Below are 14,976 nucleotides of genomic sequence, written 5' to 3'. Positions count from 1 at the left end.
CGGTCCCAGTCTGGATCGATAAACATCCACTATACCCAGACAGTCATTGGGCCTCATTACAAGCTCCATGGCTGCCTCCCAAACCGTGCCTGTGTCCGGTCTCGTTCAATGGGGACTTACCGGTGTAGTTGACCCTGGCAGGACCGGTAAGTCCCCATTGAACAAACCATTCCCCATTCCCATTTGCAATGGGAATGGGGAGGGCGCTAATAACGGGCTTGCAACTAGCAAGCCCGTTATTAGCGCCCTGGTCCGTTAGCGGGACCCGTAAGGGACGTGTGGTCTGACCACACGTTCCTTACGGTTCCCTCCAAGGGACCTCGGAATCGGGCGGTAAGGGATTACCGGTGCCCGGTATCCCTTACCGCCCTAGTCGTAATGGCCCCCATAATCTGATGAGAACTAGCTGAATGACAGGGATCGCCAGGAATGCACAAAAGAGATCTAAGTTCCACTTGACTAACAATGCACCCCCCTGAGCTCCCTGTCTAGGAACTTCGCTCAAGGAGAACAACTTGCACTTCGTGTGCACTCTGGAAGCAAAGAGATCTAGCTTTCCTCCAGAACCTCCTTCCTGGCAGAGCTCCCACTCGTGGAAGGTCGATGCCTGTCTGCACAAAGCATCCGCTATCACGTTCTCTATCCCAGCTAGATTAGCCACCGTCAGAGATACATCATTCTCCAGAGCCAAGAGTCGCATTGTTTCTCTACAGAGGCAAGGACCCCACACCACCCCTTTGGTGAGGTAGTGCATGGCCACTGTGTTGCCCTTCAGAACCAGTATACACGTGTTACATGCTGGGGAAGGAAGGCAACTAGTGCCAGCATGATAGCTCTCAATCCCAGCAAATCTATGTGTTTGCGAGTCTCAGTGGGAGACCAAAGTCTGCTCACCATCAGATTTAACAATTGAGCGCCCCACCCTTGGAATGATGCATCTGTACCCACCAGCAGTTATAGTAAGGGTTTCCAGAGCAGCAACCACCTCAGTAGGTTGATTTGCAGGGACCATCATACTAGGTCTTGAGACACATTGTCCAAGATTTGCAAAAGGTCTAACATCTTTCCCTGAAACTGAGACCACTTACATCGGAGTAGTCACTGTAGCAACCTTATGTGTAAGCTAGAATGCAGGAAGCAATGAGACCCAGTAGACACAAGAAAACTGAAGCAGGAACAAACTCCTGGGAATTAAAGACATGAACCATCTTGATGACACTAGCTACTCGATCCTCGGGAGGGAAAGATATGCCCAGACAAATGTTTAGGACTGCATCAATAGTTTGTAGGGAACGAGACAGCGAAAAACAGAGTCTTCTTGAAGTTAAGGGGGAACCCCAAGCTGTGCAACTGTCTGCACATGTGGTGCAGATGTGCTAAGGCCTGGTCTGGGAAACAGGGTCAGACAAGCCCGTCGTCCAAGAAGGGGAAGACATGGATGCTTTCCCACCTGAGGTGATCCACAACCACTAAGAGCAACTTGGTGAAGATTCTGGGTGTCGAAGAAAGGCTAATGGGCAGAATCTTGAATTGGTAGTGGGAAGAAACCACCACAAATCTCAGATACCTCATGTGCTGTAGATGGCCTGGTACTTGGAAGTACGAGTAGTTAAAGATCCAGGGACACCGAGCAGTCCTGTAGGTTGAGGTGCTGCAGAATTTGTGCCAAGCTGATCACCTTGAACTTGTCCTTGCATAGGTACAAGTTCAAGCGTCTCAGGTCCAGGATGGGTTGTAGGCGCCTGTCTTCTTTCTTCAGAATTAGAAAACAAAGAGAATACCAGCTTCTGTCTCATTCTAGTTCTATGGCGCCATTCACCAGAAGATGATGAATCTCTTCCAACTGAGGCAAGGACCCCACACCACGCCTTTGGTGAGGTAGTGCATGGCCACTGTGTTGCCCGTCAGGACCAGTATACACTTGTTACGCTCTGGGGAAGGAAGGCAACCAGTGCCAGCGTGATAGCCCTCAATTCAGCAAACGTATATATTCTCGGGTCTCTGTGGGAGACCAAAGTCCGCTCACCATAAGATCTAACAAGTGAGCGCCCCAGCCTTGGAATGATGCATCTGTCACCACCATAAATTGTAGTAAGGTTGCCAGAGCAGCAACCCCCTTAGTAGGTTGACTCGCAGGGACCATCATACAAGTTTTTGTGACACATTGTCTAAGATCTGCAAAAGGTCTAAATCTTTCCCTGAAACTGAGACCACTTACATCGGAGCAGTCACTGTAGCAACCTTATGCGTAAGCTAGAATGCCGGAAGTGATTAGACCCAGTAGACAGAAGAAGGCTGAGGCCAGAACAAGCTCTTGTAATTGAAAGACATGAACCATCTTGATGATATTAGCCACTCGATCCTTGGTAGGGCAAGATATGCCCAGGCAAGTGTTTAGGACCGCACCAATAATTTGTAGGGAATGAGACGGCGAAACCTGAGTCTTCTTAAAGTGAAGGGGAAAACCCAAGCTGAGCAACAGTCTGCACATGTGGTGCAGATGTGCTAAGGCCTGGTGTGGGAAACAAGGTCAGATGAGCAAGTCGTCCAAGTAGGATTAGACATGTATTCTTTCCTACCTGAGGTGATCCACAACCACTAAGTGCAGCTTGGTGAAGACTATGGGTGTCAAAGAAAAGCTGAATGGCAGGACCTTGAAATGGTAGTGGGAAGATCCCACCAAGAATCTCAGATACATCATATACTGTAGATGAACTGGTACTTGGATGTACGAGTCCTAAAGATCCAGGGACACTGAGCAGTCCTGTAGGTTGGGGTCCTGCAAAATCTGGGCCAAGCTCATCAACTTGAACTTGTCCTGGCATAGTTCAAGCTCCTGCAGTGCGATGTTTGAAGTCCTCTTCATAGGGGTTTTGAACCTGGGCTGCAAAGGGCACTGCTGAATCAGTGATGTCTCCCCTCTTTGGGATACACGCCCCTTTCCCTGGCTGCTGGGAAAACATAGCTGCTGCTTAGCGGAGGTCACCTGCCACGGTAGGCATACAAGGAAAAGGGTCGAAACTCCCATCCCCTGGCAGCAGGACCTGAGGGCTGTTGGGCAGCTAATCCAAAGGATTTTGCTCTCGCTTTTGATGACTGGAACCTTAGAAGGGAGTCATCAGCCTTGGTTCTGAAGAGGTTGTGCCAATTGAAAGGCGTGACCAGGAATTTCATCTGAACATCTGGAGCAAACCCTAAGGTCCTCATGCGGAGTGACTTCTGAGAATTGTTACATGCCACACAGAAAGCCATGTCAAGGCCTGACTGCAAGAGTTGGCACAGTCAATTTGCCATCCTGCAACAGGGATTAGAAGGCCCTTCTCACGTCACACGCCAGGGGATTTTCAGCCGTCTCGGATACAACTGTCCAAAGAAAATGTGGCCACGGTGCAAGATGCATTCACCGCTCTCAAAACGAGGCTGCACAAGGCAAACACTTTGCGCCTCCTATGATCCAGTTCTGTAGTCTTTCTGTAAGAGGATGTAAAGGAGACAATTTTGAGACTGGCTGTTGCTGCTGGAATCACTAAGCTCTCCAGGGAGGCTTGTGTGGAGAGACAAGGCGGATCTGGACTGCCAGATGCTGTTTCTTGGCAAAGTCTCGGTCCATTGCAGGGAAAGAGGCTGGGTCCCTCCAGGCCTCTAATACTAGGGCCTCCACTGCCGTGTTGAAAGGCAGCAACGCCACTCTTTGAAGGCTGTCATCCAAAATGTCAGACAATGTGAACTCGTCTGGTGGGTGCCGACAAGCCAAGGGTTTCTACCAACTTGACCATCATCTTCTGGAAGGAAGCATGAGGCTTTTCCAGAGTCAGTGGGGATGGATCTCCAGCTCTGGGGAGGTGTTAAGGCTGCTGGCCTCCAGCAATTTGGAGGCCAGCTCGATTGAATCTTCTCCCTCACCATAGAATTCATCTGTGAAACCTCTCACATCTCTGGAGCATTGTTATTGCAATCCAAATGAGATCGGATCACCCATCTCATCAAAGAATGTTGAAATGTTTTAATAGTGTACCCAATGGAAGTGGGGCATGTTCTTGAGTTGCTATGGTGATGCTGGCAATGTGTTGAGGCAGTACTGGGAATTTGCTGCCCGAAGGCAGAGCAGCACTCTGCTGGCTTGGTTCAGAGTTCTTCTGAGTCAGGGCTGAGCCCATAGGTGTGTGGTTGCACTCTCGTTTGGGGTCCTGACCGGCTCCCCAAGCATAATGACCCCAATTGCCGCAATCAGCACCTTGGTAAAGATGTTGAGCATCTTTAGTTCAAATTCTTCCCATTGCTCCAGAGTGGAGGTTAAAGTGGGAAATGGTACTTTTGGGGCTGAATCTTCCAAGGTGGCTCAGGATTCGTGCCACCTTGGTGAAGAACAATGGTGTCTCGAAGAAGCGCTTGGGGATCTAGACCTCGTGCAATGCTTTTTCTTCTTGTCTTTTGAGAGTGGTGATGTGTCTTCTTATCTCCTTCTCTCCACGCCCAGGATCTTAGGAGTCCTTTTATCATCCCTGTGGCAAAAGCTAAAGAATTTCATGGCACTCTCCTCTGTAAGGCCTTAAAGTGTGTGTATTGACATGACTCGCAATCCTGTGAGTTGTGTTCCTCCCCTAGGCAGTATACGCAAATTCTGTGGTGGTTGGAGACAGACATGTATCTCCGACAATAAATGCAAGGTTTAAAGCCAGAAGCCTTAGCAGGGTTAGGCATGACACAGAGGTTTAAGTAGATCATTTCATATAGTGGGGTTCCCGAAGCATACAGGATGTGTAGAGTATACAGAGAGGAACTGAGGTCATCGAGCTAGTTGGCCCTAAATATACTATCCCTGACGTCCTATCTGGCGTGGGTTGCAAAGAGCTGCTGAACAGAGCCGATGTAGAGCCACACTGCACTCCCAGGTAGTGAAAAGGCTTCTGAAGGCAGCTGACTCTGAAGGTAGAATATCATAGATAAGGAATCCATGGGAGGAAGGAATCCATTAGAAATACTTGTGTCTATTACTTTAAATGTCAAACTGACACTGATATACTGCCTTCAAAGTATTTCACATGATTATTGAACATAGATGGGTGCTCTTCTGTTGCTTTTGTCAGAGTTGATCATATCCAAGCAGTTGTATAACCCATCTGGTAACATATAATGTAAAGGCAGTATGACAGTTCCAGTGCAAATAATATTTATAAAACACTTTACCAAATGGGATCATGACAAAATAATTTCGTTGTTATCAGCTTTCATTACTGGACATAGTATAACTGTATTAATAGTGCGAAACATGTTGCCCTAAACCTTAATGTTTGTGTTGAAATGTAACCAAGGAACAAAATGGTTCCTTTGGACCAGGAAAATACATTTGCTTATGTTTATTTATTTTTTTTATCAAGAAGTTATTATAGCAACAATCGGTTCTGATAATAAAATATATGGTTGTGTAGGCTTTTCTTTGGCGCACTTTTAATAATCCAGATCTTACTTTTGAAGTATTGCATTTATATCCTACAGGTGAGGCTTTTTTTGAGTCCACACTCAGGGCAGCCACTTATTCTGTGAGTCATTCCTTGGGGGCAAAACTACATAACTATTCAAACCTTAGTGCAGAGATTTCCTTCTTGTCACCTGACATTTTCCGCATTCTTAAAATAAGGCATGTATTTATTTATTTATTTATATTTGTAGAGCGCACTGGCAGCCCGCAGGCATCGAGGCGCTGAATCAAAGCTAAAGCAGGCTTACTTAAGGGTTACAAAGAAGCCGCCCATGAGAGGACTTGCTCATAATACAGGGTTGCATGTTTTTGAGGGTACAGTATGACAACACAAGATACATCAAACAAAGAGGTTCGTTTTGACTGCTTTGCGAAACACTGAGGGAGAGTCAATGAGCCTGAGGTGTGGCAGGAGGGCATTCCACAGAGTGGGAGCGACTGAGGGGAAGCTAGAGCCGCCTGCACAAGCTTTGCGAGTTCTAGGGACGGAAAGCAGGTTAGTGTATTGAGATCTGGATGGTTTGGCCGTAGAGGGTTTGGTAATTCTCTGTGCTAGATAGGGAGGAGCGAGGTTGTGGAGGCACTTGTGAGTCAGAGCTAGGGCTTTGAAGATGATCCTTTGTTTAACCGGAAGCCAGTGGACCTATCTCCTGAGTTCTGTTCTTTACGTGAGAGACCCGTGGTGGCTCTGAGCGCGTTGTTTTGAACAAGTTGGAGTTTGCCCACATTTTTGGCCGAAGTGCCTATGAATAGGGCATTGCAGTAGTCGAGCCTTGACCCGATGATGGCCCTGGCGATGGTTAGGCAGTTTTGTTGAGATAGCAAAGGTCTGACTGCATTGATGAGCTTGGAGTGGTAGGCTGACGTGGAGGCTTTGGCATTAACCTGCCTGTTCATGGTCATGTCAGGTTCTAAGAAGACACCCAAGGTTTTGATGGAAGGTGAGATGGAGATAGGAATGTTGTCAATGGTGAAGAAGGAGTATTGAGTGCCTAGTTTACTCAGGGTGGAGGGTGAACCCACCAGCAGAAGCTTGGTCTTTTTGCTGTTGAGGCAAAGCCAGTCTTCTGCCATCCAGGATTGGATTGTTGAAATGTACATTGTTTTATATACTTCTTAACATCAAAGAGGAAAACCATGGTAATAATCATCATCTGGATTTACATACTTTTATAATGCAAAGGAACACAACACACCTAAGATATTTGTCAAGTACTTACGGCTCAGTTGCGGGAAATCCTGCAGGATCAACAATCGCTTGATCTTTTGCTTGAATCAGTAATGTTTCAGAGGTCTGAACTATATAATACAATGATATTGTTTTAACTGATGCAGTGCTAACCTATGGACTGTTAGAATAGCATTGTGGTTACAAGTCTGCTCTTACCTCCTAGGGTATGAAAGCATGTCATTACTACCGCAGTCTTTTGCAGCACTTCATGTGTTTCTTCCCCCTGTGTGGTGTGAAGGAAAAGCAAATTCACATAATTAATTTCTCAATATGAGTATTATTAATTCATGGAACTACGAGCTACTTATTACGTAAACGCTGTTCCATGGGCATATACATAGGAGTAAGATAGTTCTGTGTTTCTAAGGTGGTTTATAAACATAGCAAATAAAAATGCCATCACTATTTATTTAAAGAGCTTGATAAATAATGTTTATATGGTAAAACATGTCCATGAAGCATGCAGTTAATCAGAAATATACAGATGTTGTCAAACACACCATGCTTCCCATCTCATGTAAAAAGGGCCAATGTTTGCTTTTGGCTTGGTTAGAGACTCTAAAGCAGTGGTCTTCAAACTTTTTTGGCCAGGGCCCCCCTGAGCAAAATTTGGGCAGGTCGGGACCCCCCAGAAATGCCAAATGGACAGTATATATTGCGCGCCGTCACCTGCTCCCATCAAAGTCGCTGGGCTCCCTCATCCCACTCCTACCCAGTCGCTGGTCTCTCCCCACCCCATCACACACCCAGGGCTCTCTCCACTCTGCTCCCATCACTATCCCATGGTTCCCGCCCATTGTGCTCCCACCATAGTCCCTCGGTTCCCCCATCCCGTTCCCAACACAGTCTGAGGGCCAGTGGCGGCTGGTGAATCTTTTTTAAGTGGAGGGGCATTAAGGGGAGGTTCGGGGGGTTTCCCCCTGTGAATTTTTTTTTAAATAATAGGTTAAAATGTTGCATTGTAGAGCATACTTTTAACAAAAAATGGGTAAATAGCCAAATAGTTTGCAATTGTTGCTGGGAGTCCAGGGGGCAGGCATTGATATTTTATTTCTATCGCGCTCGTACACAAGTGTTTCAGAGCGTGACAAGGCAAGGGAGGGGAACAGAGGAGAATAAAACAGCGATCTTACTAGGCCCAGTGACATTGAGAACGCGCAAGTGTGAGGGGAAAAGTGCATGGAAGGGGGGAGAAGTGGAAAGTGCGAAGCAGAGGAGAAACAGATAAATAACAATAAATAAATAATAAAGGCAACAAACAGTGGTAGTGCAGCCAGCAATTTGCAAGTGCTACGTTTAAGGCAGCAGACAGGGTAGGTCTGATAAGTGCAGGAAGAAAGATGGTTCTCCTCAAGTTTTAGAGTGGCAGGGCGCTGTTCCAGAGGGAGGCCCCAGCCGAAGACGGAGATCTACCCCCAGCTCGTTTCTTTGATAAACGACTGACCCTGAGGGAGTTGGAGGTAGAGGAGTGAAGAGCTCGAGAGGGGAGGTATTTGCGGAGGAATAGCTGAAGGTATTTTGGACCGAGGCCCCAGAAAGCCTTGCGGACAAGGCAGAGGGTTTTGAATGATAGATGTCCGGTAAAAAGATACCATCCCTGTCCCCTGGGCCCCACTGGTCCTAACACAATGAACATGATTTTGTGTATATGCAAGGCGCTGCACATTCATACAGCAATCACTCTATCATTCACATGAGCATCCATCACCATACACTCACTCATAACGCATCCATACACATGTTTAAATAAAAACAATGAACATAAACGTACCTTCTGCATTGGCCTGTGTGTGGGTGCTGCTCCAGCTGCTCTGTCCGTATGTGCGAGGAGGCGCAGGAGCTCCCCCTCGGACATACAGACATGCAGTGCCCCAGCCAGCATTTCCAATGAGCTATGCAATGCTGGCGAAGCAAAACGCCCCAGCACTTGCATGGCTCAGTGAGCATGTGCGGCTGGGGAACTAAACTGAACTGTCAAAGGGAAACAGTGTTTCCCTTTGACAGTTCAGCCAGCCCAGGAGCACTCCATTAGCTGGATAAAGCAGCTGAGGGAGTGCTCACTGTTTCACTGGGCTGGCTCCTTAGCTCCTCCATAATGGGTGAGGGGCCACTATGCAGTTAGTAATGTTGACCATTGTTGCTGAATATATCACAATTTACTTACATTTTAACACAAAGCACCCCTTTGGGTACTATTGAAACAGTGGGCTTCATAACTACTCTGGCGGTAGCTGTGCCGGTAAAACCGGCACGGCTGCCACTGGAGTTGCATCCGGGTCTGGCACCCGCGAATGGGCAATTACTAGGTCATGCCGAGTTAGGCGGACATGATAATTGCCCTTTCGAAGGTGCCGGTAGATCCCCATTCCCATTTGAGCCCCATATGGCTCAAATGGGAAGGGGGAGCTCGGATGCACCGGCACCGTTAATAATGGTGCTGGTGCATCCGACGAGCTGAGGTCAGACCTGGCGGGGGCTGTCAAGCACCCACGAGCACAACTCTTACTATGGCGGAACGGTAGCAACGGTGCCGGTAGCTTACCAGCACCGTTGTTACTGGTCCGCCATAGTAGTAATGAGGCCCAGTCTGTGACTAAAGGAATGAATATCCATTTACAACTGTGGGCCACTTTTTCATTGTTGCCTGAGACAGTTTCATGCTTCAGCCCGCCCATGTGGGCCACCCCTGCCCATTTCTTCCAATCTAAAAAAAAAAAAAAATAAATAAAAAAAAAAATCTTTTTTCATGCTGAGCTCTCAGGGCCCCCCTGGGATGCACCCGCGGACCCCTAGGGGGTCGCGACCCACAGTTTGAATACCACTGCTCTAAAGCAACATTATTAACTTGCAATGGCTTTTGTTCTGAAATGACTGATGAATTTTATCTTCATGTCTCATTTAGTGACAAATGCAGTAAGCGAAACAAGCAGAAACAACACAAACTAATGATAGCGTGCACTATACAGACATGTAAATCCGTGGGTTTCATGTTATGGATTACATCAACCATACTGACTTCATTACTTTGCCCCTAAACAATGATATGGACAACGCTCATGATGCATGCAGCCCTACTCCCCCCAAATAATGTCACAAACTAAGTCCATTTGTGTTCAATCTCTGTTGAGAAACAGTTATTAAGGGGGATGTGTGAGTGCAAAGAAAGGATGGAGCTTGGAGATAACCTATTACAGGCCAGTGTAGTTTTACCACCCCGACCAATCGCATATTCTGCTGGCACACCTCATATTTACACCATAGCAGAGCAGGGTGCATGTAGGCTATGAGGTGCTGGGGTTATAGGGAAGACATTTAGAAATCCGACACTCACCGGGGCTTGGTTTTTGGTTATTTTAACCATGCCCTATTAAGGCATGAGAGACATGCTGTGCATGGCCTCATTTGACAAGTGTGTGCTGGATTCATGTTGTATATGTGATATAAACCAGCATGCTGGGCACATGACTAAACGAGATCAGGATTACTGAAGAAAAACCCTTATTTTGATAACTACAAACTACTTTTGGTAAAGGTGTGCTATCAATAGCGGGTGGAAATACTGCAGGAGGAATTATAAAACCGAGGTGCTTGCTGAAAAAGGACAGTATTAATAGTAGCCAAATACTCAGGTCCAGTCAGCAGTGAGTAACATCTGAAAAGTATGAGAATGCGTACTGCAATGCAAGTGTTTAGAATAATCAAGATATGATCTTCTATGAAAAGTATCAGACGTAAAAAGATTGCAGTGGCTGATGTTAAAACTGACACATCAGACCCACAGGACTGTTGTAATCATAGAAGTCTTACAATGCAAGAAGATGGAATGGACCAATAATTTGGAGATTGAAGACATTTTAACAGATCTAAATTTTAGGGTTTGATGGCATGTTCTGCCGACTTTAATTTTTGCTTGGCTTTTCTTTCCGATTGGTAACATTCCAATTTTCTTTCTTTCCTGTATTATTCTCTGAAGTAAAGGACGTTGCTTGCTGTTTATGAATTTGAGCTCTACTGAGGGAATGAGAATTACAATTGTGAAATGGATTGATAGAAACATTGGGCCTCATTACGAGGTAGTACAGGCACGGCTGCCGCCGTTATCCATTTTTTTCCGTTACCCGCGAATGGGCAATTACCGGGTCACACCGAGTTTGGCAGACCCGGTAATTGCCCATTCACGGGTGCCGGTAATAAGGGACTACTCATCCCCATTCGGCCACTTAGGGCTGAATGGGAATGGGGAGGGTGGTAGCACCGGTACCGTTAATAACGGTACCAGTGCTACAATCCTGTTCTGCTCGCGGGTGCCGGTACGGCCACCAGGTCAGACCTGGTGGCTGCAAGGGCACCCACGAGCAGAACTCCTAGTATGGCGGTACGGTAGCAACAGTGCCGGTAGCGATACCGGCGCCGTTGTTGCCTTACCGCCAGCCTCGTAATGAGGCCAATTATGTTAAGAGCTACGAGAGACGGCTTGTGTGGGACAGCAGAGACGAGATCATGGGTACCCAAGCTAATGAATTTTCCAATTGAATCGAAGCACTTCATAGTAGAATGTCTTTTTTATTCCCTGTATGCAGAAAGCATGGGGAATGTTGCCTGCACAGCAGCGTATGGCCTAGTGATAATCAGATAAAGAGGCAACCTTCCTAATCATGATGAATAGAAGCTAATGCTGCCACTGGTGCAGGTTTCTGATATATATAGTTGGTCATCAGATTGCTTTGAGGTTTTGACCTAGTGCATCATTGAGAGTTCAGCAGTGCAATACATTTGTATCTGTAATTTTATTACTGGTTCGTTTTGGGTGGTTATACAAATACCATACATTTTCCTGGACTACGGAATATATAGATGGCGGTGAATCCTCAAATTCACTGTGTCAGAATAATCGCTAAATTTGTAAAATCCCCATGGAGTCAGGTGGACTCAAAACATGGGGATCGACACTGCCTTAACACCACTTGTAATCCTGCAGGGCAGCCGCAAGACAGAGTAGCAATAACAGTAAACGACTTTGGCCGGAATTGCACTGTGAAATTGTAGAATTACTGCATACTAGTAATAAGGCCACTTTTGAGATGATGGCACAAAGGCTCTGAGAATGACAGTCGGAGAGACATGGTTTCCAGTTGATCAAAATTAATAGAAACAAAAAACAAGTGTATATTCTCTAATTGCACAGGGCTCTTTAATGTTGCTTTTGATCTTCTATTTCTGATCTTTTACTAACACATGTATACATGTGCCTAGCCACATGGTCACAGGGGTGTGGTGTCATGGCAGAGAAGGCTGTTCTCATGGTGATTCAGGCTTTTGGTGTATGGTAAAAAAAGATGGGTAAACAGTAGAAAGAAAAACAATTGACTCCACACACTAGAACTAGCAGTGAGGTACTTGTCAGTTACAAATCAGAACTGCAGAAATGTTGCAGTAGTTGTCCAGGCTTTGTAGTAGGAGAATCAGTTTTACATGTTACACTTTTTAGGTTTGATTCTGCTAGTACCATTCAAAATAATAAAGGCAACATTAAAGGCATACTGCACATGTTAAAGTATGGACTAAAGTCCTAGACGAGAACTTATGAACCAAAGGGAAACGTCTATGTCCTCTGTGCAACTTTGCCACTGTGTGCCTCCAGTGAGTCACTGGAGACAACTGGAAACATGTCTTCATCAACTGGTGTTCAAGGCAATCTGGATAGCTATTAACAGCAAGAAACTCAACAAGTTGGACAAATGAGAAACCTACTTCAGAGCTGGCCCCAGCTTAGAAATAACCTTCAGCCTCCTCTATAACTTGCATGGTAAATCACGGTATACTTCACGCAATGAAGAGTGACAATATACAGTTTGAATAGTATCCCAGTTTCCTACAGTCTTTCGTGCCAGATTCTTCCCACTTGGTACACAATAGGGGTTATTACCCAAACTGATGGTACACAATTTATTGACCGCAGTGGAATAAAGGTCTAAATTGGTCCTGCCAGTGTTAAGACCTCTGACTGCAAGTTGAGCACAGGTATCTGTTGCAAGAGCTCAACACAATGACCTATCTTTAACCTTTATCAGCACATACATACACTTAAAAAAACAATGAAGAACCATTTAGTCTGCAGTGTTTCAATGATAAAAACCACAAAAGTTTAAACTTCAGCTGGTTTTTGATGCAGAGCTATGTTCCACTGTATACTCAACCAAGATCAGGGAGCCTGGCAATCCTCTACATATGGCAAGCCAGTTAATTATACAGGCTCAGGTGAAATGGATGCATAGACGGTGCTACTATGTACATTTGTAGTTGTAGAAGGAACAAGTTACTTACCTGCAACTACAGTTGTCCAGCATGGGTCTGGCATGGATTCACACGCTCATGAATATTCTGTCCTCAAGCTGTGAATACTCAGTAAAAGAAAAAACAGATTTGCTTTAGCCTGAAAACTGTAATTTATTCTATAACCAACCACTGTCCTTTGGGTCATACTGCCACCATCCAAAGACAGTCGTCCCCCTAAGCTCCACCCCCGGTGGGCATCTTCAGATTTGGTAGAGCATGTAAAGTGGCAGTATGAATCAAGAAGAGCCACAGAGGGGAATGAGGGAGGGTTTGCATGTGAATCCATGCCAGACCCATGCTGGAGAACAGGAGTTAGAGGTAATTAACTTGTTCCTTCTCCAGCATGGGGTCTGGCATGGATTCACATGCTCATGAATAGGATTACATAGCAGTACAAAAACACAACCACAGGAGGTGGCAATGCTCAACAGAAGCAATACACTTACACCTGGAACAGACTCGCCTCAAACAAACAGGTTGTGTAGCACCGCTTGGCTGACCCGGGACTCCTCCCTGGAATCCCTGTGGACGTAGTAGAATCTCGTAAAGGTGTGGGTGGACCTCCACATAGTAGACCTGCAGATATCGAGCAGTGGCACTCCTGAGAGAAATGCGGTCATTGCTGCAATGGCTCTGGTGGACTGAGCTCTCGACCGGCCTGGAAGAGGTCTGTTAGCCAGATGATGACAGTGCATGATGCAGCCAAAGAGCCACCTGGATATGGAAGCCTTAAATAGAGCCTTCCTGTGATTCACAGGTACAAAATTCACAAAGAGTTGGGCTGTCTTCCAAAAGTCCATTGTGCATGCCACATAAAACTTCAAGGTACGAACAATGTCCAGCGGATGCAGCGTCCTTTTCGCCAGCATCGAAGGATTCAGGAAGAAGACCAGCAGAACCGAAGGCTCGTTGAGATGGAAGTCTGAAAGAACCTTCAATATAAAGGTGGGATGGGTCCGCAGCACCACCCTCGTAGCATGGAAAGACAAGTGCGTTGCTTGCAAGAGAAGGACTGAATCTCCCCGACCTGCCTGGCCGAGCTGGTGGCCACAAAAAAACCTGTCTTACGTGATAGAAACTTCCAAGAGGCCTGATGTGTTGGTTCAAAAGAGGTTCCCATGAGCTTAGTCAAAATGACGTTGAGCCCCCAAGCCGGAGCAGGAGCCTTCACTGTTGGAAAAGGCCTGAAGAGGCCTTTGAGGAACTCCTCGACGAGCCTGCGCGACCAGAAATGTGGCTTACCAGGCATACTGGTGTAACGGGATATGGCAGTCAGATGAACCTTGATTGAGGAGTGAGCCAGGCCATCCTTGGCCAGGGAAAGGAAATACGGAAAGAGCTGTGGAGCCGTGACTCACAGTCATATAATCTTCTGAGTCCTGCACCACACTGTGAGGCGCTTCCACTTGTGACCGTAGCATGACAGTGTAGAGGGCGCTCTACTCTTAGCCAGAATCTTCTTGCATTCCAGAGGGAGAGCATAATGTCCAAACTCTAAGCAGGAGCCAGGCCGGGTGGCTCAGCAACACTGGGTCGTGTTGCAGTATTGTTCGGTTTTCTCTTGTAAGAAGGTAGGGAAGTGGAGGCAGCCAGATGGACGGAGCCACTGATGGACGGAGCAGGTCCGGGTACCAGATCTGCTGAGGCCACGCAGGAGCGATGAGTATCATCCTGCAACGACGTCTGAGTAGGTTGATCACATGTAGCAGCAGCGTAATTGGAGGGAAGGCATACAGGCAGAGCCCCTCCCATGGGAATGAGAAGGCATCCTCCATGCTCCCCGGAGGAGGGTACCTGCTGGCAAACCTCTGGCACTTTGACGCCATCGCAAAGAGGTTGATTTGCTGAAGAGACAAGTCACTTGTACTTGCTTAAGCTTCCATTTGTGGCAGGAACGCAACTCCCTGCTGACCAAGTCTGCGATGGTGTT

General features: G+C 46.6%; 1 protein-coding gene across 1 annotated transcript in view; it reads right to left on the bottom strand.

Moving 5' to 3' along the window:
* The window catches only part of LOC138481266 (fibrous sheath-interacting protein 2-like), a 2,966,522-nt gene that overhangs the window by 1,934,423 nt on the left and 1,017,123 nt on the right, over positions 1-14,976 (bottom strand). Inside the window, exons 11-12 of the mRNA XM_069613320.1 lie at positions 6,867-6,933; positions 6,700-6,778 (exon numbers count right to left, since the gene is read on the bottom strand). Of these exons, the coding sequence (XP_069469421.1) occupies positions 6,700-6,778; positions 6,867-6,933 (146 nt within the window). The remainder of the gene's footprint in view (positions 1-6,699; positions 6,779-6,866; positions 6,934-14,976) is intronic.

Source organism: Ambystoma mexicanum, chromosome 5p (genome assembly GCF_040938575.1).
Source record: "Ambystoma mexicanum isolate Mex_15411 chromosome 5p, UKY_AmexF1_1, whole genome shotgun sequence".
Taxonomy (NCBI): Eukaryota; Metazoa; Chordata; class Amphibia; order Caudata; family Ambystomatidae; genus Ambystoma; species Ambystoma mexicanum.
The sequence above is the reverse complement of the archived record's forward strand: the minus strand, read 5'-3'. Positions and strand labels throughout refer to the sequence as shown.